Source organism: Ahaetulla prasina, chromosome 7 (genome assembly GCF_028640845.1).
Source record: "Ahaetulla prasina isolate Xishuangbanna chromosome 7, ASM2864084v1, whole genome shotgun sequence".
Classification (NCBI taxonomy): domain Eukaryota; kingdom Metazoa; phylum Chordata; class Lepidosauria; order Squamata; family Colubridae; genus Ahaetulla; species Ahaetulla prasina.
Window position 1 is genome coordinate 4,168,474 of NC_080545.1, and position 27,665 is coordinate 4,196,138.

General features: G+C 43.0%; 1 protein-coding gene across 2 annotated transcripts in view; it reads left to right on the forward strand.

Annotated features, from left to right (window-relative positions):
• CACNA2D1 (calcium voltage-gated channel auxiliary subunit alpha2delta 1) overlaps positions 1-27,665 on the forward strand; it is a 394,047-nt gene that overhangs the window by 30,209 nt on the left and 336,173 nt on the right. For both annotated transcript variants that reach the window (XM_058189787.1, XM_058189788.1), the window contains exon 2: positions 27,392-27,473. In XM_058189787.1, the coding sequence (XP_058045770.1) occupies positions 27,392-27,473 (82 nt within the window). The remainder of the gene's footprint in view (positions 1-27,391; positions 27,474-27,665) is intronic.

Sequence of the window (27,665 nt, forward strand, 5' to 3'; positions counted from 1 at the left end):
CTAAACCTTTCTGGACAAAGGGCTTTAGCAGGTAGATACAGATACAGGTTAGCAGGGTTGGAAGGGACCGTGGAGGTCATCTAGTCCAACCCCCCACCCAAGCAGGAGACCCTACACCGTTTTTGACAGCTGGCAGTCCAGTCTCTTCTTGAAAGCCTCCAGTGATGAAGCTTCCACAACTTCCGAAGGCAACTTCTGTTCCATGGGTTGATTGCTCTCACTGTCAGAAAATTTCTCCTTATTTCCAGGTTGAATCTCTCCTTGATCAGTTTCCATCCATTATTCCTTGTCTGGCCTTCAGGTGCTTTGGAGAATAGCTTGACCCCCTTCCTCCTCTCTGTGGCAGCCCCTCAAATATTGGAAGACTGCTATCATGTCTCCCCTGGTCCTTCTCTTCACTAGACTAGCCAGGCCCAGGTCCTGCTACTGTTCATCAATCTCCAGTGATGGAGCACTCACAACTTCTGAAGACAAGTTGTTCCACTGGTTAGGGAATTTCTCCTTAGTTCCGGGTTGCTTCTCTCCTTGATGACTTTCCATCTGTTGCTTCTTGTCCTGCCTTCTGGTGCTTTGGAGAATAGGTGAGAACAATTAATCAGTGGAACGGCTTGCGCCCAGAAGTTGTGGGTGCTCCAACCCTGGAAGTCTTTAAAGAAAAGATTGGACAACCAATCTGGCGTTGGGTCTCTTCCTTGAGGAGGTGGTTGGACTAGAAGACCTCCAAGGTCCCTTCCAACTCGGTTATTCCATATTCCAATTTATTTTTCAAAGCCCCTGAAGGCAGGGCGAGAAACAATGGGTGGAAATTAACCAAGGAGAGAAGCAAACCTGGAATTAAGGAGAAACTTCCTAACAGTGAAGGCAATTAATCAGTGGAATGACTTGCCTCCAGAAATTGTAAGTGCTCTATCCCTGGAGTTTTTTAAGACAAGATTGGATAACCAGTTGTACGAAATGGCACAGAAGCAGTGATGGGATTCAGCCAGTTCGAGAGAACCGGTTGTTAAATTGCTGGCTGGCCCCTCCCCTTCCCTCCCCTTCCAGCAATCCCCATGGGCCCCGTTTTGGCTCTCAGAAGGCTGCAGGGAGGCCTACTAGGCCCAAAACGGGCCACAGGGGTACAGCGCGGCATCCTTGCAGCTGTTGCCTGTTACACACCCCTGGCTACGCCCACCATTGCCATGCCCCCAGAGTCGGTCATTAGGGCAGAGAACCGGTTGTTAAAATTATTTGAACCCCACCACTGTACAGAGGGTTGGAGTAGAAGACCTCCCAGGCCCCTTCCAAATCTGTTATCAAATCCTCCCTACCACCGATTTAAATTTCACACTGTCCAAAGATACCTTCAGACCTGTCGCTTTTGCTGGAAGAAACTAATCCGTTTATCCCTTGTGGGAACTAATTTCCTGATGGATCGTATTTCCTATTGGATTTTTTTTAATCAGTCCTAATAAACATTTATAGTCTATGATCTGATCTGCTTTTCCCTCTTGGCAATTTTGTTCATGTATCAAGTTCACGTCTCTTGTTTTTTCCTACCGAGTGACCTTGAAAGCGAATCATTTAAGCTTGTTGGCGCAGTTGAGACTTTAAAGTAGCCCGAAGAAAACATATTTGATGCGAGGAAAGAAGGGATTGGAAGGGGAATGTTGCTTTTCTTGTAACGCCGCAGCTTTTAGTTCTTCAACCGCCGTGCAACTATTTAGTTTCTGTAGTAAAAAGAAAAGAAAGAGCAGCTACATTACAGACGGTGCGGTTCCTTTTATTTATTCATTTATTTATTTTAAAGTTTTTATTGGTTTTATTACAACACAAGACAACCATACATAACATAAACACATTGTGTTTTCTTTTTGCATGACGTTTTCGTTCCTTCAGCTTTCCGCTTTATGCATTCCGTTTTTCCCTTCTTTTTTTTTTACTATCTGTGACTTTATCGTCCCTTTACATCTAGTTTCATTTATTTACAATGTTTTACACATTTGTTATCTTCTCTTCTCCATCCTTTGTTTTCCCTATTCTATTCAGTTTTCCAGTTCTCCAACCGCTCGTACCGTTTCGTTTCTCGCAGCTATTTCGTTTCGGTGGTAAAAAGAAAAGAGAGAGCGGCTACATGGCAGACGGTGCTGTTCCTTCTAAATTGCATAGACTTCTTTAAAAAAAAAATTCTGATTTGGCCTTGACTTTTTGATAAGGTCAGGGCATCTAACCGAATGTTTAAGTCATAGGAAAAAAAAATAGAAGAAGCAGCTGGCGGGGAGACTGATTTACAAGCCAGACAGAAAGTAAACTGTGGGCTGAAATCCAAAGAGAAAAAAAAAAAAGCAAATTGCATCCATGATCTTAAGGCACTTTCTTCCAAAATGCAACTAGATTTTCTTCGGGTTTTTGTTTTTTTTTTACTTTGAAAACGTTTTGATCCTCACCCAAGAAGCTTCTTCAGCTCTAACTGACTAGTGGGGAATGGAAGGATTTATATTCACTGCAGCCTGCAAGGAAACAGCCAAGCAGCCAAGCACCAAGGACCCCACGGGCGACCTCTTCCTCTTCCTCCTCCTCCTTCTCCTCCTCCTCCTCCTCCCCCACACCCAAAATAACTCTTCCCCTTCCAGCACTGATGATGTTACCTAGTTGGGTCATGAAACATCTGCAAGAAAACAACCAAGGTCAGAGTGTGCAATGACCCCACAGACCTCCTCCTCCTCCACCTCCTCCTCCCTTCTAGCACTGATGATGTTACCTAGTTGGGTAATGAAATGTTTGCAAGGAAACAACCAAGCTCAAAGAGCACCAAGGACTCCACAGACCTCCTCCTCCTCCTCCTCCTCCTCCTCCTCCTCCTCCTCCTCCTCCTCCTCCTCCTCCTCCTCCTCCTCCTCCTCCTCCTCCTCCTCCTCTCCCCCCAAAAGGACTCTTCCCCTTCCAGCATTGATGATGTTACCTAGCTGGGTAATGAAACATCTGCAAGGAAACAACCAAGCTCAGAGACCACCAAGGACCCCTCCTTTCAATCCTGAGCTACAGATATTCTCCTTTTTGCAGTGATCTATCGAAAATAGGATCATTTGAGCCTGGAAATTCATGCCTTGAAGGAGAATTCTGGGTTGATGGGACAACGATCCATTAGTTTGTTTTCTCGGCTGTCCACGTAAATTCTGAGGAGTCTTTCTCCAACATCAAAGTCCTCGTACCTTTTCTTTTCTGCTTGTTCAAACAACTTTTGCTTTGATAGAATCTCCCAAGGACTACCATGGCTAAACCAATACTTAAATGTGACGGCTGATCCCTAACGCAGAAGAAATAATCCAGATCAATATTTATACTAGGAAGGCGTGAGGCTTACTTATATCAAGAAGTGTTTGTTCTATGAATATTAGTTGTTTTCTGATCGCTAATCCATTCCAATCCTCCGCTGAAAATACCTCTTAAATTTACACAGCAGATATGTCAGTCGCCTGCTTCTTAGAAAAGCCAATAAATAGGCATTTGCAAAGCTCTTTAAAAAAAAAAAAGGTAAATTATATCTTGAGAAATGAAGCGAAGTTGTTTTTAATAGAAGGGCGAGGTTTCCTCGCTTTTTAACAAATAAAAGGAATTGAGAAAACAGCGAGGGTGTGTGCTAGACATGACATCCTAGGAGAGAGAAAAGATTTGTAACGATATCCTAACAAGGATTGACTTGAACGATGTTTTTTACGTGAAATTCTTCTGGATTTAAACCATGTTGAGATTTATACTCATCATGGCTAAATTATGAATTTATGCTCCACTGAGTTGAATAAGCCTATTTAAGGTGTCTGTCTGTCTGTCTTCTCTCTCCCTCTCCCTCAATATCTATCTATCTATAGGATATAGATCTATATCCTACCTATCATCCATCCATCCATCCATCCATTCTTCCATCCATCCATCCATTGATTGATCCATCCATCGATCCATCCATTGATCCACCCATCTATCAATAGGACTGGGTGTTTTGTTAATATGATTTATTGGGTTAGGGATTTTCTGTCTTCACTGTGAGTTGTATTGAGTTGTGCATTGAGGGAGCTCAACCAGTCTCATTGAACATATGTTGTGCACTGACAATAAAGATTTGAATTGAATTGAATTCATCCATCCATCCATCCATCCATCCACCCATCCATCCATCCACAGCATCTACGTCTACTATCTCTGTCCATCCCTCCATCCCACCCACCCACCTATCTATCATCTCTCTCTCTCTCTCTCTCCATCCATCCATCCATCCATCCATTCATCCATCCATCCATCATCTCTCATCCCTCATCTGTCTGTCATCCATCTATATCTATCTATCTATCTATCTATCTATCTATCTATCTATCTATCTATCTATCTATCTATCCATCTATCCATCCATCCATCCATCTATCCATCCATCTATAATCTCTCATCTATCTCTCATCTCTCATCTGTCTGTCATCCATCTCTATCTATCTATCTATCTATCTATCTATCTATCTATCTATCTATCTATCTATCTATCTATCATCTATCATCTATCATCTATCATCTATCTACCCATCTCTCTCTCTCTTTCCCTCTCTCCCTCTCTCTCTCTTCTATCATTAAGTGTTAAATAAATGACTATTCTATTCTGTCACAATTCTGGGAGTTGAAGTCCACCTATCTTGCAATGGCGGAAGAAACACGGATCTACAAGGTTTTGCACACCAGAAATATTTGGTCAGAGCCTTCACTATCAGATGCATTGAACTTTCTTCAAAACGGTTTGTTTCAAGTGAAAAGGTGCTTAAGGAGGGGAGGCAGAATCTTTGTCAAAACTAATCCATGCTTTTCTGTAAAATGTTTTGAGAAATAAGTAAAACAGGTTATGTGAATATGAACGTATTTTGGGGTAGAATATTTTGAGAAACATGGAACTAGCTGGAAAGGGTTTCCATGAAAATAAAAATGATCTATTTCGCTTCGTTTCTTTGAACAGAGGCCCAGGTCTGTAGCTGCGGTATATTTATTTATTTATTTATTAATCACATTTATATACCGCCCTATCTCCCAAGGGACTCAGGGCGGTTCACAGGCAAGTAAAAAGCACATATAAATACAGACTAAAATAACAATTAAAAAACTTATTCTGCAAGGCCGAATTATTAAAAAACAATATAAATAATAAAACCCATTTAAAACAAATATAAATTTAAAATCTAATCCAGTCCTGCGCAGATGAATAAATGTGTTTTAAGCTCGCGACGGAAGGTCCGGAGGTCCGGAAGTTGATGAAGACCTGGGGGGAGTTCGTTCCAGAGGGTGGGAGCCCCCACAGAGAAGGCCCTTCCCCTGGGTGTCGCCAGACGACACTGCCTAGCTGACGGCACCCTGAGGTGATATGAGCTGATGCATTTTGCTATAATAGTTTTAATAGTTCCTTAAGTGCTTTCTCTGGATTATCTTTTTTTAAAAAAAATGAAAATAAAACATTTCTCTCAGCAATTTCAGGAAAACTTAGTATAAATATTGCTCTTCTGGTTTTCTCCCCTCCCCCAAGCAATGAATAAATCTTAAATTAAATTTAAGCTCTCTTTTCAGGTTCCCCAATTAAAGCATAAATCAATTCAACCCATTACGGTGACATTTGCCCAACGTCTTATTTCCATATAAATGTTATGCGAGTGAATTAAAATCTTCCCTAGTACATTTTAATGGCTTTAAGCAACATCAGGCTAACACTGGAGGAGAATCTGTCTTCTTCAATTTGAACCAGAAGACCTCGCTTCTTCTCCACCAAGTGAGCAATCGCAACACAGTCTTAGAACCTGCTAGTAGTTGGATATTGCAGATAGACTTATGACCTTAACGGAGCCCAAAATTTCCGTTGCTAAGTGAGACATTTGTTACGGGAGGGTTTTTCCCCATTTTACGACCTTTCTGGCCACATTTGTTAAGTGAATCAATGCTCCTCCTCCTCCCCCCTCCTCCTCTTCCTCTTCCTTCTTCTCACCCTCACCCTTCTATAAATCATGTCTGATGGCCCTCTAGATCCTCCTCCTCCCCTCTTCCTCCTCCCCTCTTCCTCCTCCTGTCCTCCTCCTCCTCCTCCTCCTCCTCCTCCTCCTCCTCCTCCTCCTCACCCTCACCCGTCTATAAATCACTTCTGATGGTCCTCTAGATCCTCCTCCTTTTCCCCTCCTCCTCCTCCTGGCTCAATCGTGGTTATAAGTCAAGGACTACCTGTGCAGCATCTGCAAAAGTCAGGAAAGATCAGTCTTCAACCCTCTGATTGTGGGATTTAATTTACCTGGTCCCTCGGTACTCAACTGCTCCAAAACCCCTCAAATTTCGACGTACAGATGTTGTCCCAATTGTGATCGTGAATCAAGGACTTCCTGTAAGAAAGAAGAAATAAATTAGATCTACACATTCAGACTTATAATGTTGATGCAACAGGCATACAAAAGTTTAAGCAATCGTTCTGAGGATTTATGGAAGAATATCTTCTGGCTGCAAAGAAAGACTGGGCCGAGATTGAGTTGGCCCTTGTTCCAATCCATGATTTGCAGCCACATTCCTTCGCTCTCCTCCTTCCTCTTGTCATCCTTTGTGTTGTTTTCTTGACAACGCTTGGCTGGTAATTCATTCATCCTTTTCAGGCAGCCTTGTTTTCAAGGGTATAAATAGCCACGGCACAAAAAGGGTTTTGTTCCTGCGATGGTTGTTTAGATAGCCCACGAGGGAAAGGTCAGTGACAGATTGAGTAGGTCACTGGCTTCTTAGTTCGAGAAGTTAATCATGTTGTAGTCAGCCAGTTGCTTCTTCCCCTTCTCAAAAGCTCCTTTCAACGGGTAGTGTGAGTGAATTGTGGGGCCTCCGCTACAAGAGGACGCCTTTTGATATACTGGGTCACAAAAGCTTGGTTGTTTTCGCCTTGCGGTCCCCCGCGTCGTGTTGACACAAGCTGGGTGCGGAAGTTTTGCATTTCCCCACTTTTATCATCCTGAGGAGAAGCAATTGACCTGGATAAATATTAATAATGATGCAACTTTAATTTAAAGGACCTCAGCTTATTTGGAAATCCAGATCTGATTTTATCAATGGAGGATTTTAAAAGAGGGATTCAATTCATGTACATATGGAATAGAGTTTTAAATTTTTTGCTTTATTATTTTATTTTATTTTATATTTTTTCATATTATATTGTATTGTATTGTATTGTATTATTATACTATACTATACTATACTATACTATACTATACTATACTATACTATACTATACTATATCATACCATACTATACTATATTATATTATAATATTATGTATTTTATTATTATATTACATTACATTATGTTATTATATTATATGTTACGTTATATGTTATTATATGTTATATGGTTATATATGATTATATATTATAATATTTTTTATTTTTATATTTTATTTTATTTTGTTTATTTTATTTCTGGTTTGAGTTTAGGTTGTAGATTTTTAAGGTGGGACTCTGCCTAGAGTCACCTGTGCGTGAATTGGGAGGAAGGCCATATCAATTTGTATCATAAACAAACACACAAATACATTTGCAACCAAAATCTAAAACCTCTTTTTTGTTTGTGTGTGTGTGTGTGCACATTACTCGGGGTGACAATATCAGGCTAAATGTGTATATCTATTTTATTTCTTCCACTGCTTGTTGTGGACTATCTAAACCAAATAATTGCTCATTAATTAGTATAAAACTTTTGAATAGAATAGAATTAAAACAGAACAGAATTCTTTATTGGCCAAGAGTGATTGGACACACAAGGAATTTGTATTTAGTGTATATACGCTCAGTCAGTGGTGGGATTCAAATAATTTAACAACCAGTTCTCTGCCCTAATGATTTCTTCCAACAACTAGTTCACCAAACTGCTCAGAAAGTTAACAACCGGTTCTCCCGAAGTGGTGAGAACTGGCTGAATCCCACCACTGCTCTCAGTGTACAGAAGGAGAATAAAATACATTCACCAAGAATAAAAAGATACAACGCTTAGTGATAGTCAAGGTAACTAATAAACTATCAAATTGTACTAGGAAACAAATAAAAACAATATAATTGGAAGATACAAGCAACATGGTTATAGTCATAAGTGGGAAGAGATAGATAGTAAGGAAGAGAAAAATAATAGTAATACAATCTTAGTAAATTATTTGACAGTGTTGTGGAAATTAGTTGTTTAGTAGAGGGATGGCATTCGGGAAAAAACTGTCCTTGTGTCTAATTATTTTGGTGTGCGGAGCCCATCCAGTGTATTTAATAAGGAGGGAATTTAGCCTGTGAAAGACATATGAGAATGTGCTTGGTTCTGCCTTAAAATGAAAGGAAGGATCAAAATTCATTTTTAATAATGCTGTATGCATACTGTATCTCTGTTAATCAGGGAATCTTGAAAAGCTTTGCAAATATTTAACCGAGGATGATTTTTCCTTTGAGATTTGTGAAGGTTTTTTTTTTTCTTTTTTAACTGCTGGGAAAATTGTATGGCAGATATTAAATTTTTTTACTTACTAGCAAGAAATTTAGATTCGGGCAAAAATACAGGCCGATCGATTGGTATCTGCCTTGAAATGACAGGTGTGACGGTGAGGAAACAGGAATGGTTAGGGAATAGGGATTTAGGGAGGCAAGTTGTTCCACTGCTTAATTGTTCTCACTGTCAGGAAATTTCTCCTTAGTTCCAGGTTGCTTCTCTCCTTGATTAGTTTCCATCCGTTGCTTCTTGTCCTGCCTTCAGGGGCTTTGGAGAATAGCTTGACTCCCTCTTCTTTGGGGCCGCCCCTGAGATATCAAAAGACTGCTATCATGTCTCCCCAAGTCCTTCTTTTCATCAGACTAGACATACCCAATTCCTGCAACCGTTCTTCATATGTTTTGCCCTCCAGTCCCCTAATCCTCTTTGTTGCTTTTCTGTGCACTCTTAAAGTGATCTTGCCTACAACCTTAGGCAATAGCACTTTCAAAAACAAAGTTTTTCCAAAGGCCAGGTCTGGTGGACAATTGTCAGGGAATTAATTATGCAAGCAACAAAGACTTTCTCATGTACATAAAAAGCACTTTGGATAAAGTTCTCCAAAGAAGCAGCTGAATAATTCACAACCCACTTTAACATTTTCTCAGAAAGAAGCTGAGATCACCTCATCTCAGAGATGCGCCTGCCCGGTGCTAAGAAAATATGGGCTTATTAATCCATTTGGCTCTGCAACGCTCAAGCCAGGCTATTAAGGCCTAGCACCTCACACAAGCATTGGTGGAGGTCACACGATATTACAGGAAGCCATTACACACATTTTGAGTCAAAGGAAGTTTGGATGGGATCGCTCAGGACAAGCGCCAATTCTATCATTATCAGAAATTGATTTTGTTTGTCTTTTTCAGACTGGACCTGTTCCATGGATTCAGACTTATTTTTCTAGCGATTAAGGTTTCAGAGATGTCTTAAAAGGCCATATATTTTCTTTGTTGTTCAGTCGCTACTTCCTGTCTACAGTTACAGGAACTGGGCATGGCTGGTCTAGTGAAGAGAAGGATGAAGGGAGACATGATAGCAGTCTTCCAATATTTGAGGGGCTGCCACAGAGATGAGGGGGTCAAGCTATTCTCCAAAGCACCTGAAGGCCAGACAAGGAACAATGGATGGAAACTGACCAAGGAGAGATTCAATCTTTCCCCTTTGGTCGCCACTAGGGGTGAAATCCAGCAGGTTCTGACAGGTTCTGGAGAACCGGCTGCAGAAATTTTGAGTAGTTCGGAGAACCGGAAAATACCACCTCTGGCTGGTCCCAGAGTGGGGTGGGAATGGAGATTTTGCAATATCCTTCCCCTGGTGTGGGATGGGAATGGGGATTTTGCAGTATCCTTCCCCTGCCACGCCCACCAAGCCACACCACACCCACCAAGCTACGGCCATAGAACCGGTAGTAAAAAAAATTTGAATTTGACCACTGGTGAAAGGACTCCATTATGGTTTTTTTCACTGCGTTTTATCGAATAAACGATAAACAAAATCCTTTTAAAAATTTATCTCACTGGCACAACTGGGGAGAAAAATAATAATAATTTTAGTACGAGGGTTTTCTGCCTCTTCCCCAGGAGTGAGATCCTGGACAGCAGTCAATTGCATCCATTCCAAAAAGCGTGGTGACAAAAACAAACAAACCCCGAGTCATTTTTGCTCTGTTTGTAGTGGGAAAGGGCTTGTCCTTTAGGACAGAGGTCTTCAGACTTGAATTCTGGGAGTTGAAGTCCACAAGTCTTAAAGCGGCCGAGTTTGAAGGCCTCTGCTTTAGGAAAATGGCTTCTGAGAAAACCTTGAAGGGAGACATGATAGCAGTCTTCCAATATTTGAGGGGCTGCCACAGAGACGAGGGGGTCAAGCTATTCTCCAAAGCACCTGAAGGCCAGACAAGGAACAATGGATGGAAACTGACCAAGGAGAGATTCAATCTTTCCCCTTTGGTCGCCACTAGGGGTGAAATCCAGCAGGTTCTGACAGGTTCTGGAGAACCGGCTGCAGAAATTTTGAGTAGTTCGGAGAACCGGCAAATACCACCTCTGGCTGGTCCCAGAGTGGGGTGGGAATGGAGATTTTGCAATATCCTTCCCCTGGTGTGGGATGGGAATGGGGATTTTGCAGTATCCTTCCCCTGCCACGCCCACCAAGCCACACCACACCCACCAAGCTACGGCCATAGAACTGGTAGTAAAAAAAATTTGAATTTGACCACTGGTGAAAGGACTCCATTATGGGTTTTTTCACTGCGTTTTATCAAATAAACGATAAACAAAATCCTTTTAAAAATTTATCTCACTGGCACAACTGGGGAGAAAAATAATAATAATTTTAGCATGAGGGTTTTCTGCCTCTTCCCCAGGAGTGAGATCCTGGACAGCAGTCAATTGCATCCATTCCAAAAAGCGTGGTGACAAAAACAAACAAACCCCGAGTCATTTTTGCTCTGTTTGTAGTGGGAAAGGGCTTGTCCTTTAGGACAGAGGTCTTCAAACTTGAATTCTGGGAGTTGAAGTCCACAAGTCTTAAAGCGGCCGAGTTTGAAGGCCTCTGCTTTAGGAAAATGGCTTCTGAGAAAACCTTGAAGGGGAGACAGACACCTTCATCAAGATGTCACCCAGCTGCGGTTCTTCCACGCTTCGCTGAAAGGCGTCCCTTGATCTGTTTAAGCCATCAAACTTCCATCCCTGACACCAGATGACCCTGGTAAGCTAAGATGGATGGGTGTGTGCCAGAAGTATGATGGCTCAACCCTCGGTGATGTCTTGATATGCTTGTAACATCTCTTGGGGGAATTCACGGCCAAGTTAAATCCCCACATTATAGTCCTCTTCCAGGATAGGAAGAATGACTAAATCTTTATAATGACTGTTACGGCTGCTCTCCCCACCTCTCTTTCTCTCTCTGTCCCTCCCTTCCTCGCTCTCTGTCTCATCTATCTATTTATCTGTCTCTCTATCTATATCTACTAGCTATCTATCATCTATATAATCAGTCTCTCTTCTAATCTCTCTCTGTGTCTGTCTATCTATATGTCTGTTTGTATATCTGTCTGTCTCTGCCTGCCTGCCTGCCTGCCTACCTACCTACCTACCTACCTACCTCTTTAACTATCTACCTATCTATCTGTTGTGCCTCGCCCCCTCGCCACATCTGGGCCCTTCTCATCTCCTGCCAGACACTGCTAGTACAGAAGAATGTCCTGGCATGCCTCCAGCCCCCAGTCCTGGCACCATGCCCGGACAGTCCGAGCAAGACGAATGGGCTGACATGCCTCCAGCTCTCAGTCCTGGCACCGTGCCCGGGCAGACGGAGCAACTAAACCCCTCCCCCACAGCATGTGAGCCTGAGGAATATGAAGCCAGTCACGAGCTGGAATTACCAACAGCTGGGCTGGAATTACCAACAGCTGGAGGCTGGAGAGATCCACGCTTCCGGAGAATTGATAGGCGGCGTCAACAGAAGGAAGGGAGGGGCAGGCCTGGATAAGTGCTGAGTCATGGAGCCACACCCCATGGCCTATTATAAAGGATCTGCTTTCTGGCATTCTCTGAGTCAGGCAAAGTCTAATCTGGATTGCTGAAGTCACACCTTGGATTCCTGCCTGCCCTGAGGACTGTGATAGGACTTTGGCAGAGCTGCAGAGGCACGCTTGATACGGACTTCCCCGACCCGGCCGTCAGAGGAGGAGTGGGACACGACACTATCTATCTATCTATCTATCTATCTATCTATCTATCTATCTATCTATCTATCTATCTATCTATCTATCTATCTATCTATCTATCTATCTATCTATCTATCCATCCATCCCTCTGTCCATCCGTCCATCCATCTATCTATCTATCTATCTATCTATCTATCTATCTATCTATCTATCTATCTATCTATCTATCTATCTATCTATCTATCTATCTATCTATCTATCTATCTATCCATCCATCCATCCCTCTGTCCATCCGTCCATCTATCTATCTATCTATCTATCTATCTATCTATCTATCTATCTATCTATCTATCTATCTATCTATCTATCTATCTATCTATCTATCTATCTACCTACCTACCTACCTACCTACCTACCAACCAACCTAATCAGTCGTTCCCTCTCCTTCTCTTTTCTTTCTCTCTCTCTCTGTGTATGTATGTAAATTCAGTCTCACTCTTTCTCGATCTCTATCCCTCTATCTATCTATTTCTATCATCAACCTTGGCAATTGATAAGGGAGTTTTGCCCTTTTTTATGACTTTTCTTACCCCAGTTGTTAAATGAACCACTGCAGTTTTAAAGCTAGTCACACGGTTGTTAAGTGAATCCAGCTTCCCCCTTGACTTTGCTTGCCAGAAGGTCGCAAAAAGACTCTGCAATCGTCATAAATACGAGTCAGTTTCCAAATGTCTGAACTTTGATCACATGTTCACGGGGAAGCTGCAACGGTCATAAGTGTGAAAAATGGCCATAAGTCACTTTTTTCAGCGCCGTTGTAACTTTGAATAGTCACTAAATGAACTGTTTTAAGCTGAGTACATGCATGGTTCCCTCATAATGTTTCTTATTGAGAATTGTTGCTTTCAGAAGCAGAGTGACTGATAAAATCCATTAGATTTTAAATCCAGCAACGTAATGCATCTTATAAAACACTAATGCCCTGAATACCAAATATAAGTGCTTATATGGTCCTTTTCTCTCTCTCTCTCCTAAACTCATGCAACTTAAGGAACTCCTCCTTTGGCTCTTGTGATTGTTTGCAACCAAGGTTTTTGCACTCTCTAGCAAAAGCCGGGAACATTTAAAGCGTGTGTTGCTTTACATCAGCGGTATTCAAACATGTAGGGAATCATAAAGACTGAAAAGTAAAAACAAAGAGTTTTGAAGAATGCCTTAGCTGTGCGTTATTTTAGCCATTTTATTAGCCCTGGACTGAAAATAAGTTGCTTCCGTACGAAGTTTCTCTTGTGAGAGAAAATGGCAGGCAGGCCAAAGACGAGATCTGCAGGTAGTGATGTCAGATGCAAAGGATTGGGAACACACCAGAGACGAGATCTGCAGGTAGTGATGTCAGATGCAAAGGATTGGGAACATACCAGAGACGAGATCTGCAGGTAGTGATGTCAGATGCAAAGGATTGGGACCACAGCAGAGGTGGTATTCAGCCGGTTCAGACCGGTTCAGGAGAACTGGTAGTAGCAACCTGCAGGCCACCACCCACCCAAGTGCAATCCTGTCCTCTATCACTGTGTTTTTGACACCGCATGCATATGTGGACAGTGCACGTGAGCAAATTGCCATGTTGTTTGATGTTGCAGTCAAGTGTGGATGGCGAGCGTGAGCAAATGGCAGTGTTTTGTGATGCCGCACGCATGTGCGGATGGCACGTGTGAGCTCACATTTCTGGTGCTGGGCGAACTGGTTGCTACAGTATTTGAATCCCATCTCTGGACCACACATCAAGTTCCAGTGAAGATTTATTGCTGACGCTTATACACAAGAATCTAGTCAATTTAATATTCGGCACTAAATTGGCACTAGATAAGATTCAGTGGAATTCAAGACGGGTAAACTTAGACCGTTTCTGGCAACGTAACGATTCTAGGTTTATAACTTGCTTGACTCCATGCCCAGACTCTATCTGCTCTTCTCCTACATGTAAATTTTTGTGAATGGGGATCATCTCTAGATCACAATTTTTACATTGTGAATTAATTGAAGACCACGCAATCGTGCCACCGAAAATACATTTTTTTTTGCGTTGGCCCCTTCTTTTTTTGGGATAACTAGCTTCCAAATCCACCGATCAACGATGGTTATGCAAAATCAACAGGCCAACTTTTACTCCGCAACTCCTCATTTCTTCCTCATTGTTTCAGTTGGGTGGTCTCCAACTTTCTTTACGTCAGGATTTCAATTCTTTCAATTCAATTCAATTCATGTACCAAAGCTGCTTCCCCCACCCCCAATAGTCAACTGGACTTTCTGGGTTTTGTATTTTTTTCAGGACGTTTCGCTTCTCATCCAAGAAGCTTCTTCCGTTGTCTCTTGAAAGCACCTTGGGGACAACCATGACCTGGATGACTGAGAATCTCCGTAGACGTTCAATTAATGTATTTTCCTCTTGTTCTATCTCCCTGCCTTTCTCTCTCTCTCTTTCAGTCGTTTGCATCACAGCCCTGCCTGTTGAAGTGCAGTCACATTTGTGATCAGCAGCCTGCCAAATTTGGTGATCTTTGGTGGTCTGCCATCTGCAACTCCAAGCCACCTGAAGGGTAGGAGGCTGGTGGAAAGTTTAATCTAGCAAGGCATGAAGGGCCTCTGTGGCTCAGACTGGTAAGACAGTCTGTTATTAACAGCAGCTGCTTGCAATTACTGCAGGTTCAAGCCCCACCAGGCCCAAGGTTGACTCAGCCTTCCATCCTTTATAAGGTAGGTAAAATGAGGACCCAGATTGTTGGGGGCAATAAGTTGACTTTGTATATAAATATACAAATGGATGAAGACTATTGCTTGACATAGTGTAAGCCGCCCTGAGTCTTCGGAGAAGGGCGGGATATAAATGCAAATAATAATAATAATAATAATAATAATAATAATAATAATAATAATAATAATAATAATAATAATAATAATAATAATAGAGCTAATGGAGTAGGAATGGAGCTCTTGAATGTAGGAACTGGAGGTAGTCCTCAGCTTACGACCACAATGGAGCCCAAAATGTCTGTTGCTAAGTGAAACGTTTGTTAAGTGAATTTTGCCCCATTTTACGACCTTTCTTGCTACGGTTGTTAAGTGAACTGCGGTTGTTAAGTGAGTCACACGGTTGTTAAGTGAATCTGACTTCTCCCATTGACTTTGCTTGGGAGAAGGTCACAAAAGGGGAATCACGTGACCTCAGGACATCGAAACTGTCATAAAAATGAATCAGTTGCTTAGCGTCTGAATTTTGATCGCAGGACCAATGGGGGTGCTTCAACGGTTGTAAGTGTGAAAAACATTCGTAAGTCACTTTTCTCAGTGCTGTTAAAACTTCGAACGGTCACTAAATGAACCTGTTGTAAGTCGGGGGCTCCCTGTATACTATCTAAGTGCGTGTTGTGGTCCGCCAGCAGCCTGTGGAGCTGGCAATGGAGTCAGACAGCGATGAGGCTGAGGAAGAACATAGGCCAGTCCTGGAGGCTGGGGAAGGCCTGGATGAGGGCTCTGCATCAGAGGCTGAGGTGGGGCTGGGGCCATCTGGGAGTGAGGTGCAGACTCGGAGCCTCCAGAGGCTGACAGTAGTGAGGCAGAGGAAGAGGAGGAGCCTGTTCCTAATGCACGCATGAGAAGAGCTGCCAGAAGGCAAGAGCAGCTCAAGCAAAGAGGACGACTCAGGAGTAAGGCCAAGAGATGATTGGCCCCTCCATAAGGTTTAAAAGACCAGCAATGGTGTTTGGGCTCTTTACCGGAAAACAACGTTGATAGCTTTGACTTGCTGTATTTGTTTTGTATTGGTGTCTTCTGAACTTTTGCAAGAAAGGCCTTTGGCAGTTTGCCTAATTGGACCAAGGTTGGTGATAGGACTGAGGAATTGTGTTGGGAGGAATTTGATTTAGTTTAGTTGAACTACACTGAGAATGAGTTAATTCTCAGCTGTTATAATAAAGTTTCTTTGTTTTTACACTGACTGAGTTTTCTACTACGTACTTGGACCTGGGTCACAACAGTGGGAGGCTGTGGCTGAACATTCTCTCTGCTCGGTGGGTGACCATCGGTTCAAGCCACAGGGAGGTCATAGGCTCCATGGTGTCCTTGACCAAGTGCCCCAAATTAAGTCAATGCCGACAACATCATGTATCACCTTGGCAAGAAAGTGCCACACCATACATAACTTCTGTACCCCAGACGATCGTGTTAGGTAGATCTTTTCTACCACATGGTAGATCTCCTCTTTTGTGACTGACTAACTAACAAGCAGAGTTTGATACAAACCTTTGGCCACTGCAAAATCCGATGAATGCTCCTATTTATTTCCAGTGGAATTTGTGAGAGGAAGGCTTAGAAAAGCCATCAAAGCATTCGATACGATCTGGATGAGATGGAACTGAAAACCTTTGGGGTGTGTGTGCGCATTTGATGTTCCCATTCTCTAGGACAGGGGTGTCAAACTCAAGGGCCAGGAGCCAGAACTGGCCCATGGGGTGCTTAGATCTGGCCCACGGGGCTGTCCTGGAAGCAGTGAAGGACCAACCCGTGGTGCCTCTGCCAGTGAAAATTGGGCTTACGAGGGCTGCGTGCGACCCTCCCAGCTGAAAACTGAGCTTGCAAAAGCCGTACCTGCCCCCCCAAGGGTGAAATTCACCTACTTACCTTCCCTACCAGTTTGCAAATGTGCGCGCGTGCATCCGCAAAGCCTTCTGCGCATGCGCAGAGGCTGAAAATCATCGCAAAAAAAGGGACATTATGACGTCTGCATGGGTGGGTGGAGCCTCCCACAGTCGCCGCTACAGGTTTGCCCAATCCGGATAGAACCGGCTGAATTTCACCCCTGAGCTCCGTTTTCGCTGGCTGAGGGTGGCAAGAGGCCATTGCAGCTGAAAACGGAGCTCGGGAGCCTGTTTTCACTGGCAGAGTGTTTGGGCTACCACAGGTGCCCCCGACATCAGTCATGTCCAGCTTGCCGTGCCCACCTTGGTCACGCCCATACCAGCCCCCTGAGGTCAAACACAACCCTGATGCGGCCCTCAGTAAAATCGAGTTTGACACCCTGGATCTAGGACCATTTGGAGAAGCTGCATCAAATCTCTAATGATGGCATGCGCCAAGTCCAGGGATGTTTGTGTAACCATGGCGACCACGGCCTCAGGGTTGCGCAGTCTTCGCGGCCCCTTCGGATTGGCAAATGTTTTATTTATGAACCCCGGAGACGATTTCCCCGTGATCAGAACCTGTGCCGTGTAGCACATCGTTGGAAGGGCTGTGCATTTTGTTTTTATTGCCATCCCGAGCCATTCTGTAAAGAATTTTGGCGTTGCCTTGGCAACAGAGTGTCAAGTCCATCCTCAAAATACCCGGTTAACTTTTTTGGCTGTCGGCTTCAGAAGCCGTACTTCCTCAGGATGAATGGAATCAAGGGAAGGCCGTTTCAAATTCTTCAGCTGTGCCCCATGGAAAAGGGGGTTGTCTTTTGCGCCATCCTTCACTTAGGGGGTGCTGCCTCGCACGAACATGGATGGAAAGCGTACAGCGATATGTTCTGAGCAGTGCTTGGAATTTGGAGATTAATCCCTTCCCAATAATAGAGAATATTTGTGGCTCAAGAATGAACTTGTGGAGTTGTTGATGCTCCCTGAGCTTGGTGTTTTTCTTGCCGACGTTTCATTACCCAACTAGGTAACATCATCAAGGCAGAAACATCCGCAAGGAAACAACCAAGCTCTGAGAGCAGCAGGGACCCCCACAAAAAAGGATCTTTTGGAGCACTGGAAGGCACTCATGGCCAGGAGCACCCATGGAGATCAAGATGTTGGACATTCCGTAAAGTATTTGCAATCCAAGTGCTTACTCTACTGTTTAAAGTATTCAAAATTCAGGTGCTTACTCTACTGTTCAACTCTGAGCTACAATTATTGCCTCTGCGTAGCTGTTTGGGTACACCGAAGAGGTCATCTGCAGTTGTGATATGGAAAAAGAAACCTGATTATTGATGGAAGGAACTTTCTTTGTATAGGTAAAGATAAAGGTTCCCCTCACACATACATGCTAGTTGTTGCCAACTCTAGGGGCGGTGCTCATCTCCGTTTCAAAGCCGAAGAGCCAGCGCTGTCTAAAGACGTCTCCGTGGTCATGTGGCTGGCATGACTCAACGTCAAAGGCACACTGAAGGCTGTTCCCTTCCCACCAAAGGTGGTCCCTATTTTTTCTACTTGCATTTTTTATGTGCTTTCGAACTGCTAGGTTGGCAGAAGCTGGGACAAGTCACGGGAGCTCACCCCGTTACGCGGCGCTAGGGATAAAGAGGCTTATTTATGCTTTTGGCTTTCCATGGTGCAAACCAAGTTAAGAAAACCCACTTCAAATTGAGAGAAAAAAAAGAAAAGAAATCATGTGATTTTTTTTTTCTAATTCCAGCCATGGTTGGAATCATGTTTGGGAAACAAGAATTGAGCTGAATTGAATCCAAAATGGGATTTTGTAAACCGGATGTTTTGTACGCAGGATTTTTTTTTTTTTTGAACCTCCTCATTTCTTTGATCGGAAATCCAGAAATCAATACGGCTTTCTTTGTTTATTTTGAAGCCTCATGTCACCGACAAATCCAAAGAAGCAAGAATAAAGCCCGAAAAATCTCTTTTATGCTAGTGTGGGATAAATGCAGAATCTTGAAAAGTTGAGAATAAATGGCCAGGCTCAACGATTAAAAGACTGTGTTCTTTCCAGAGGTGTCATATCTGGTTTGTGTTATCGTTACTGTGTCCTCTGTGTTCCCATAACATCTCACATCACCCAGAATTGTTATTAACCTGGGTAGGAAACGCCTGGTGACCATGATGCTGTGATCTCCCGTTGTTGGATGTTGAGCTTCACTTTTAATCTAAGTTCTAACAAGAGAGAAGCCTTCAAGAAAATGGAAACAGGAGAATCGGGATTCTGAACGTGGTGTTTTTCTTGCAGGCGTTTTTTTTTAATTTGAATTTATATCCCGCCCTTCTCCGAAGACTCAGGGCGGCTTACATTGTGTAAGGCAATAGTCTCATACATTTGTACATTATATACAAAGTCAACTTGTATTGCCCCCCCAACAATCTGGGTCCTCATTTTACCTACCTTATAAAGGATGGAAGGCTGAGTAACCTTGGGCCTGGTGGGACTCGAACCTGCAGTAATTGTAATTGCAGGCAGCTGTGTGTTAATAACAGACTGCATTAGCCTGTTGAGCCACTTCCCAGCCACTTCCCAGGCGTTTCATTCCCCAAACTAAATACTGTATTTTTCGGAGTATAAGATGTACCGGAGTATAAGACGCACCTAGATTTTGAAGAGGAAAACAAGAAAAAGAATAGATTTGGCTTCCGTGTATCCGGTTTTTGCCCTTCCCGACCCCCAGGAGCACACTGCAGGCCTCCCAAACCCTCTGTGCATCCCATTTTTGCATTTTCAGCCTCCCAAACCCCCCCATGCATCCCATTTTTGCCCTCCCTGGCCCCCAGGAGCACTCTGCAGGCCTCCCAAACCCTCTGTGCATCCCATTTTTGCGTTTTCAGCCTCCCAAACCCCCCCCTACGTCCCGTGTTTGTCCTCCCCGGCCCCCAGGAGCACTCTGCAGGCCTCTCAAACCCTTCACATGTCCCGTTTTCACAAAAAATGGGCCCGTTTTTGGCAAAAATGGGACACATAGGGGTTTCGGGAGACCAAAAATAGGGCCATATTCACTCTATAAGATGCACAGACATTTCCACCAACTTTTTTTGGAGGGAAAAGTGTGTCATAGTCCAAAAAATACGGTATATCGAATATATCAATCCTAAATAAAATATATGAAACATTCATTCACTCACTCACTCACTCATTCATTCATTCATTTCTCCCTCCCCCCCCCCCAAATCTAAAATGAAATGCTTATTAGTTTTGAAGAAAATTCACTTAGATATCAATTAGCCAGGCTATGAATTTAGGGCTGATAATAGTCTTTCAGGCATAACGCTCCTATGCAAAAGGGTGATCTTATTTCATTAAATCCTGTTAAATGAGATTTATTCAGCCATTGCATTTCGTCTCTGGATTTTGAGAAATTAGCACGCTGTGGCTAATTTTCCAGATATTAAAATGTTGAGGGTAACTCCCACGGGTCTATAGCAATTTGTTGTGGCCAATTTGCTAGGGCCAATTCATCGCATTGGATCTTGGAGTCCTAGTGGACAACTATTTAGATATGAGCCATCCGTGGGCAGCAGCTGCCAAAAAAGCCAACACAGTTCTGGGCTGCATAAACAGAGGGATAGAATCAAGATCACGTGAAGTGTTAGTACCACTTTATAATGCCTTGGTAAGGCCACACTTGGAATATTGCATTCAGTTTTGGTTGCCACGATGTAAAAAAGATGTTGAGACTCTAGAAAGAGTGCAGAGAAGAGCAACAAAGAGGATTAGGGGACTGGAGGATAAAACATATGAAGAACGATTGCAGGAACTGGGTATGTCTACTTTAATAAAAAGAAGGACTAGGGGAGACATGATAGCAGTCTTCCGATATCTCAGGGGCTGCCCCAAAGAAGAGGGAGTCAAGCTATTCTCCAAAGCACCTGAGGGCAGGACAAGAAGCAATGGGTGGAAATTGATCAAGGAGAGAAGCAACTTAGAACTAAGGAGAAATTTCCTGACAGTTAGAACAATTAGTCAGTGGAACAACCTGCCTGCGGAAGTTGTGAATGCTCCAACACTGGAAATTTTTAAGAAGATGTTTTATAACTATTTGTCTGAAGTGGTGTAGGTTTTCCTGCCTGGGCAGGGGGTTGGACTAGAAGACCTCCAATGTCCCTTCCAACTGTTGTTGTTGTTGTTGTTGTTGTTGTTGTTGTTGTTGTTGTTGTTATTATTATTATTATTATTATTATGAACTTTTTGGTCACACTATTAAGCAAAGCACTGCAGTTGTTAAGTAAATTTGTATGGTCATTAGATGAATCCAGCTCTCCCCATTTGACTTTGTTTGGGGATGCTGCTGTGGTCATAAGGGTGAGGACCGAGTCTTAAGTCACTTTTTCAGTGCTGTTGTAACTTCAAACAATCACTAACGAATGGTTATACTCTACTAGAGTTGGAAGGGACCTTGCAGGTCTTCTAGTCTAAGCCCTGTTCTAGCAGGAGTCCCTACCATTATAGACAAATGGTTGCCCGATCTCTTCTTAAAAACTTCCAGTGTTGGAGCATTTACAACTTCTGGAGGCAAGCTTTTCCACTGATTAATTATTCTCACTGTCAGGAAATTTATCCTTAGTTCTAGGTTGCTTCTCTTCTTGAGTAGTTTCCATCCATGGCTTTTTGTCCTGCCCTTCAGGTGCTTTGGAGAAGAAGTTGACCTCCTCTTCTTTGGGGCAGCCCCTCAAAAATTGGAACACTGCTGTCCTTCTGGCTGGGGAATTTTGTGAGCTGAGGTCCACAAGTCTTAACGTTGCCCAGGTTGAAGAAAAAGCATTTTCTACTGGAAAGGCTTCCTTTTCTAATTCGAAGCCTGTTTTTGATGCCTGAAGGCGGATCAGGGATTGTCATGCTCAATTCAGCCAACAGACACCCCTCCTTGCTAGCTCAGTTTGTTTTTTTGCACTTCCACATGCTAGTTTACTTTACAAAAGACCCGACTGAAATCCGAAATTGGATGCCAGGTTTGCCGTGCGGCTAAAAATAAAACTGCAACGAAAGAAGAATTTGGGCCTTGGGTGGCGCTTTTGGGTGCCAAGGACTGTTTTAAATAGAAACAACAGTAATACATGTTCAAATACCGCCCTCAGAATTATTGTACGCGCATCATTTCTAGAGGCTTAAATATGAGGCACCATAAGTGGATTTCAGAGCATAGCAATAAGAGCCAGATTAGCGGCTGATTAATTTTCCTCATATTAGCAACACGTAGATAACTGGTTTTAAGAGCTTTTAATGAAACACCTCCAGGAACCGGGCACCAGCAGCAAAACCTGCCTCAATTAAGTCCTGTATTTTTTTTTTAAGTATATGAGGTAATTTCCATTTAACTGCTTTATCACGGGCCTCTTTCCAAATGGCTTAAATAGCAATTTTCCCCCCTGATCATGCCTATCGCTTCCTATATTTATGACAGTACATGATACAAATTATTTTGCACTCGGCATACGGGTGTGTCAATTTAATGAGGAAAAATAGAAGGCAAGGAGCGGGATGTGGATTTTGAACAGGAGACCTCGCGCCTCCTTAAAAGGAAAGCGCTGAAAATGGAAATAGTCTGTTTTGAATGGAAATTATTTTTTAATATATTGGCTGAGCTCAGAATAACGAAATAACCGCGAACTTAAAACTTATTTATTTCGTATGGCTGGACTAGCCTGATTTTTATCTTTAAATTTTAATTGAATTTGATGGGTTTTTAAAGTTTTATAATTTTATGGGGGAGTATGTTATTTTAACATTTGGGCAAATTTAAATTAGTTTTTTAAGGGATGTTTTTAACTATTGTGTGTATCTGTATTTTATCTGCCTGTTCACCGCCCTGAGTCCTTCGGGAGAAGGGCGGTATACAAATTAAAATATTCATTCATTCATTCATTCATATTCAACCTTTGGGACAACCATGACCTGGATGACTTGATAAGACATCTTCTTCAAACAGGAAATATAACAGAATAACAGAATTGGAAGGGACCTTGGAGGTCTTCTAGTCCAACTCTCGTGTTCAAGCAGGAAATATACCAGGGGTGAAATCTACTTATCTTCCTTACCGGCTCGGAAGTTCAGATGCTTCACTCGCGCGTGCACACGTCACAAAACCTGTGCATGCACAAAAGGGGCCTCTGTGGCTCAGACTGGTAAGACAGTCTGTTATTAACAGCAGCTGCTTGCAATTACTGCAGGTTCAAGCCCCACCAGGCCCAAGGTTGACTCAGCCTTCCATCCCTTATAAGGTAGGTAAAATGAGGACCCAGATTGTTGGGGGGGCAATAAGTTGACTTTGTATATAATATGCAAATGGATGAAGACTATTGCTTGACATAGTGTAAGCCGCCCTGAGTCTTCGGAGAAGGGCGGGATATAAATGCAAATAAAAAAAAAAAAATTAAGAACAGGCTCCTCCTGTTCCTCTGCTTCACTACCAGGGGTGAAATGTAAGATTTGTTACTACAGGTTCTGTGGTCGTGACTTGGGGAGGGGTAATGTGACTGGGTGGCATGGCCAGCTTTTTTTTTTTTTAACTTTTAAAAGCATTTTTTTCGGCAACCTCTTCGGCAACCTTTTCTGCAACCTCTGCAACCTTTAAAAGCCTGTGATGATCAGGCAACTCAGCTGGGCTCACCAGAGGAAAAAAAGGCTTTTAAAGGGTTCTGACGATCTCAGCTGAGTTTCCTGATCGCCAGAACCTTTTAAAAACATTTTTTTCTACAACCTCTTCGGCCGAAGAGCTTGTAGAAAACATGCTTTTAAAAGGTTCTGGCGATCAGGCAACTCAGCTGGGATCGCCAGAGGAGCCTTTTAAAAGCTTTTTTTTTTTTACAACCTCTTCGGCTGAGGGTGTAAAACATTTGTAGAAAAAAATGCTTTTAAAGGGTTCTGACGATCCCAGCTGAGCCGCGCGATCATCAGAGGCTTTTTTTTTTTACTTTTAAAAGCATTTTTTCGGCCGAAGAAAAAATGCTTTTAAAAGTAAAAAACAAAAAAAACAAAACTCTGATGATTGTGTGGCTTAGCTGGGCATGGGGGCGGGGCAGGGATTTTTGCTACCGGTTCGCCATCGCTACCGGATCGGCTGATCCGGTCCGAACTAGGAGCATTTCACCCCTGGCTTGTACCAACATTTTGATCTTGATTTAACTCCCTTGATGCCTCCCAAAATTTCACTTTTGAAGATTAACTTTCTTGTGGACGAATATCCATGGCAGCATATTAAAAGGGTTCAGGGGGGGCCAATAGAGACTGGCAGGTCTACTTCCCTCTCTGCTTGTTTTTTACATGCTGGGTCAGTTCTTTTGTTTCTCTCTACAACACGTGTGTGTGCCTGTGCGTGTGTGTTTGTGTTATAATACACAAGGGAAACCCTTGCCCCATATCATTGCAGATGCAGTCTTGATGCCCATATGTGTGTGTGTGTGTACATCTCCCTCCCTTTCTGTGTGAATCTATCTTCTTTTCCGTCAAGCTGTCCTTGATTTGTGAATTATGCCCACTTTTCACGGCAAAGCAAAAAGCCGAAGCGTGCAAAAAATAAAAAATGAACACAGTCAAGATCTTCGTTTTTCTGTCGTCGTCCTGTGGAAGACCTTACCAATATGTCCTGGATCAGGGGGTCGGCAACCTGTGGCTCTGGAGTCTCATGTGGCTCTTTCATCCCTCTGCTGGGGCAAGCTGTCCTTGACTTGTGAATTATGCCCACTTTTCACGGCAAAGCAAAAAGCCGAAGCGTGCAAAAAATAAAAAATGAACACAGTCAAGATCTTCGTTTTTCTGTCGTCGTCATGTGGAAGACCTTACCAGCATGTCCTGGATCAGGGGGTCAGCAACCTGTGGCTCTGGAGCCTCATGTGGCTCTTTCATCCCTCTGCTGTGGTTCCCTGTTGCCGGTCGGCTCCGCAGTTGATAGGGCTTTCGGTTAGGGCAGGTAGAGGAAAAAGGATGCCATGCTAGGAGGAGACTCTATGGTGGGGGAACCAGACTTCCGGTCAGCAGTGGAAAAAGGACACCGCGCTAGGAGGAGACTCTATGGTGGGGAAACCGGACTTCCGGTCATCTCCAGAATTGAATGGGGCGGCTTCTGGTTAGACATTTGCGGCTCTTTGAGTGTTTAAGTTTGCTGATCCTTGTCCTGGATGGAGACAACTAAAGCAGCTGTTTGCATCTGGCTCTTCTCCTGCACTTTCCAAGTTCAGGTTCAGCCGTTCTCAACGTATGACCACAACTGAGCCCCGCATGTACGTTGTTAAGTGAAGTGAGCTTTGTCCCATTTTATGATTTTCTTTTTGGCCACAGTTGTGCAGTGAATCCCTGCCATTGTTAAGCTAGTGACACGGTTGTTAAGTGAATCCCCGTTGACTTTGCTGGACAGAAAGTCTCAAAAGGGATTGTGTGACCCCGGGACACTGCAGCCGTCAGTTGCCAAGCATCCAAACCACAGGGATCCTGCAAGGGTCATAAGCGAACTTAAAACTTATTTATTTCATATGGCTGGACTGGCCTGATTTTAAATTTTTAAATATTTTAATTGTGGGTTTTAAATTCCTGTCATTTTTTATGGGGTGTAATAGTATTTTAAATTCTCTGGCATATCGAATCAGTTTTTTAAGGGTTGTTTTAATTATGGTGTATGTTTCTGTTTGTATTTTATTGGCCTGTTCACCGCCCTGAGTCCTTTGGGAGAAGGGCGGTATACAAATTAAAACATTATATTATTATTATTATTATTATTATTATTATTATTATTATTATTATTATTATTATTATTATTATTATTATTATTATTATTATTATTATTATTATTATCAGTGGTGGGATTCAGCCAGTTCGCACCACTTCGAGAGAACCGGTTGTTAACTTTCTGAGCAGTTTGGTGAACTAGTTGTTGGAAGAAATCATTAGGGCAGAGAACCGGTTGTTAAATTATTTGAATCCCACCACTGGGTATAAGCGTGAAAAAGGGTCACAAGTCCCTATTTTCAGTACCATCATAACTTCAAATGGTCACTAAATGAATGGTTGTAAGTCAAGGGCTACCTGTAATGTTTGGCTCCCAGCTCTATTTTAGGATGGATGAGGAGAAAGTCAAAATGTATGCTGTTGTTACAGAAAAATTGCTTGCTGTTCCCTTACCAGTGACTCAGGCCACATTTATCTTCATTTCTGAAAATAAGATGGTTGGATGTAGGATGAGGCAGGATTTTGGCCTTTCTGGCTCCTTATTTATTAGATAGAATAAATTAATCACTTTCTGCCAATGATTTACAGAGACATTATTTTCTGATTTAAACCGACATCAATACCAGGGCATTCTTGAAGTGACAGATTGCTAAATGCAAAAAATCGCTTTATTGTTCAGAAGGAAGGAAGGGAGGGAGGGAGGGAGGGAGGGAGGAGAAGGGGAAGGGAAGGGGAAAGAGAGAAATGGGAAAGGAAAAGAAAGAAGGAAGGAAGGCTGTGAGAGGGAAGGAAGGAAGGAAGGAGGTAGGAAGAAAAGGAATGAGGGAAAAGAGGAAAAAGAAAGAAGGAAAATGAGAAAGGGAAAAAGAAAAGAAAGGAAATCTGTGAGAGAAGGAACGAAGGAAGGAAGGAGAGATGGAAAAGGAATGAGGAAAAAAAAGAAAAAAGAAAGAAGAGAAATGAGAAGGAGAAAAGTAAGGAAATATGAGAGAAGGAAGGAAGGAAGAAAGGAAGGAAAGGAAGGAAGGAAGGAAGGAAGGAAGGGAAGGAAGGAAGGAAGGAAGGAAGGAAGGGAAGGAAGGAAGGAAGGAAAGAAGGAAAGGAAGGAAGAAAGGAAGGAAAGGAAGAAAGGGAAGGAAGGAAGGAAGGAAGGAAAGGAAGGAAGGAAGGAAGGAAGGAAAGGAAGGAAGGAAGGAAGGGAAGGAAGGAAGGAAGGAAGGAAGGAAGGAAAGAAAGGAAGGAAGGAAAGAAAGAAAGAAAGGAAGGAAGAAAGGAAGGAAGATAAAAAGTAAGAGGAAGAAGGAAGGAAGGAAGGAAGGAAAGGAAGGAAGGAAGGAAGGGAAGGAAGGAAGGAAGGAAGGAAAGGAAGGAAAGGAAGGAAGGAAGGAAGGAAGGGAAGGAAGGAAGGAAGAAAGGAAGGAAAGGAAGGAAGGAAGGACATTTTTAATAAAATTCCTTTGACTTTTCACTGCCATGTTCTTACAGCTGACAGACCATATTTTGCTGCCTTTAGCTGTAGTGATCCTATAGTCTACTAGGAAAAGAGATCTGACTGAATCTAAAAATGCAGATTAGCTCACGTCCAAACTTGTCAAGTTTTTATGGGAGAAGCTGAGCGAGCAGAAGAAGAACGGAATAGAAAAATGGGACCGGAGCAGCTTCACAGCACTATCAAAGCGACCTCTGCCTCAGTCTTCCCCCAGGGGAAAATAATCTGTCAGGCTTCCCGCGTCCCTCTGATCTTCCTAGCTGTGCACCATTGATCTGATGATGTCTTCTCTTTCTCTTCCATTTCTGTAGGATAAAACGGTGGGTGGACATGATGCAGGAAGACCTCGTGCGGTTGGTGAGAACAGCCAGTGGGGTGGATGACCTCATGCAGGTAAGTGACACTTCCCTGGGCTTTTCTCTAGCAAGGACGGCTACTACCGTGTTTCCTCGAAAAGAAGACCCAACCAGAAAACCGGAAAAATAAGCCCCAGTGAAGATCGTCAGCCAGATGGATGTATTTAGTACCTGTTGTGACTCCAGCCCCCGAACCTGGCCCTTTGCCCAAAAGTGACTCCGAGAGTGA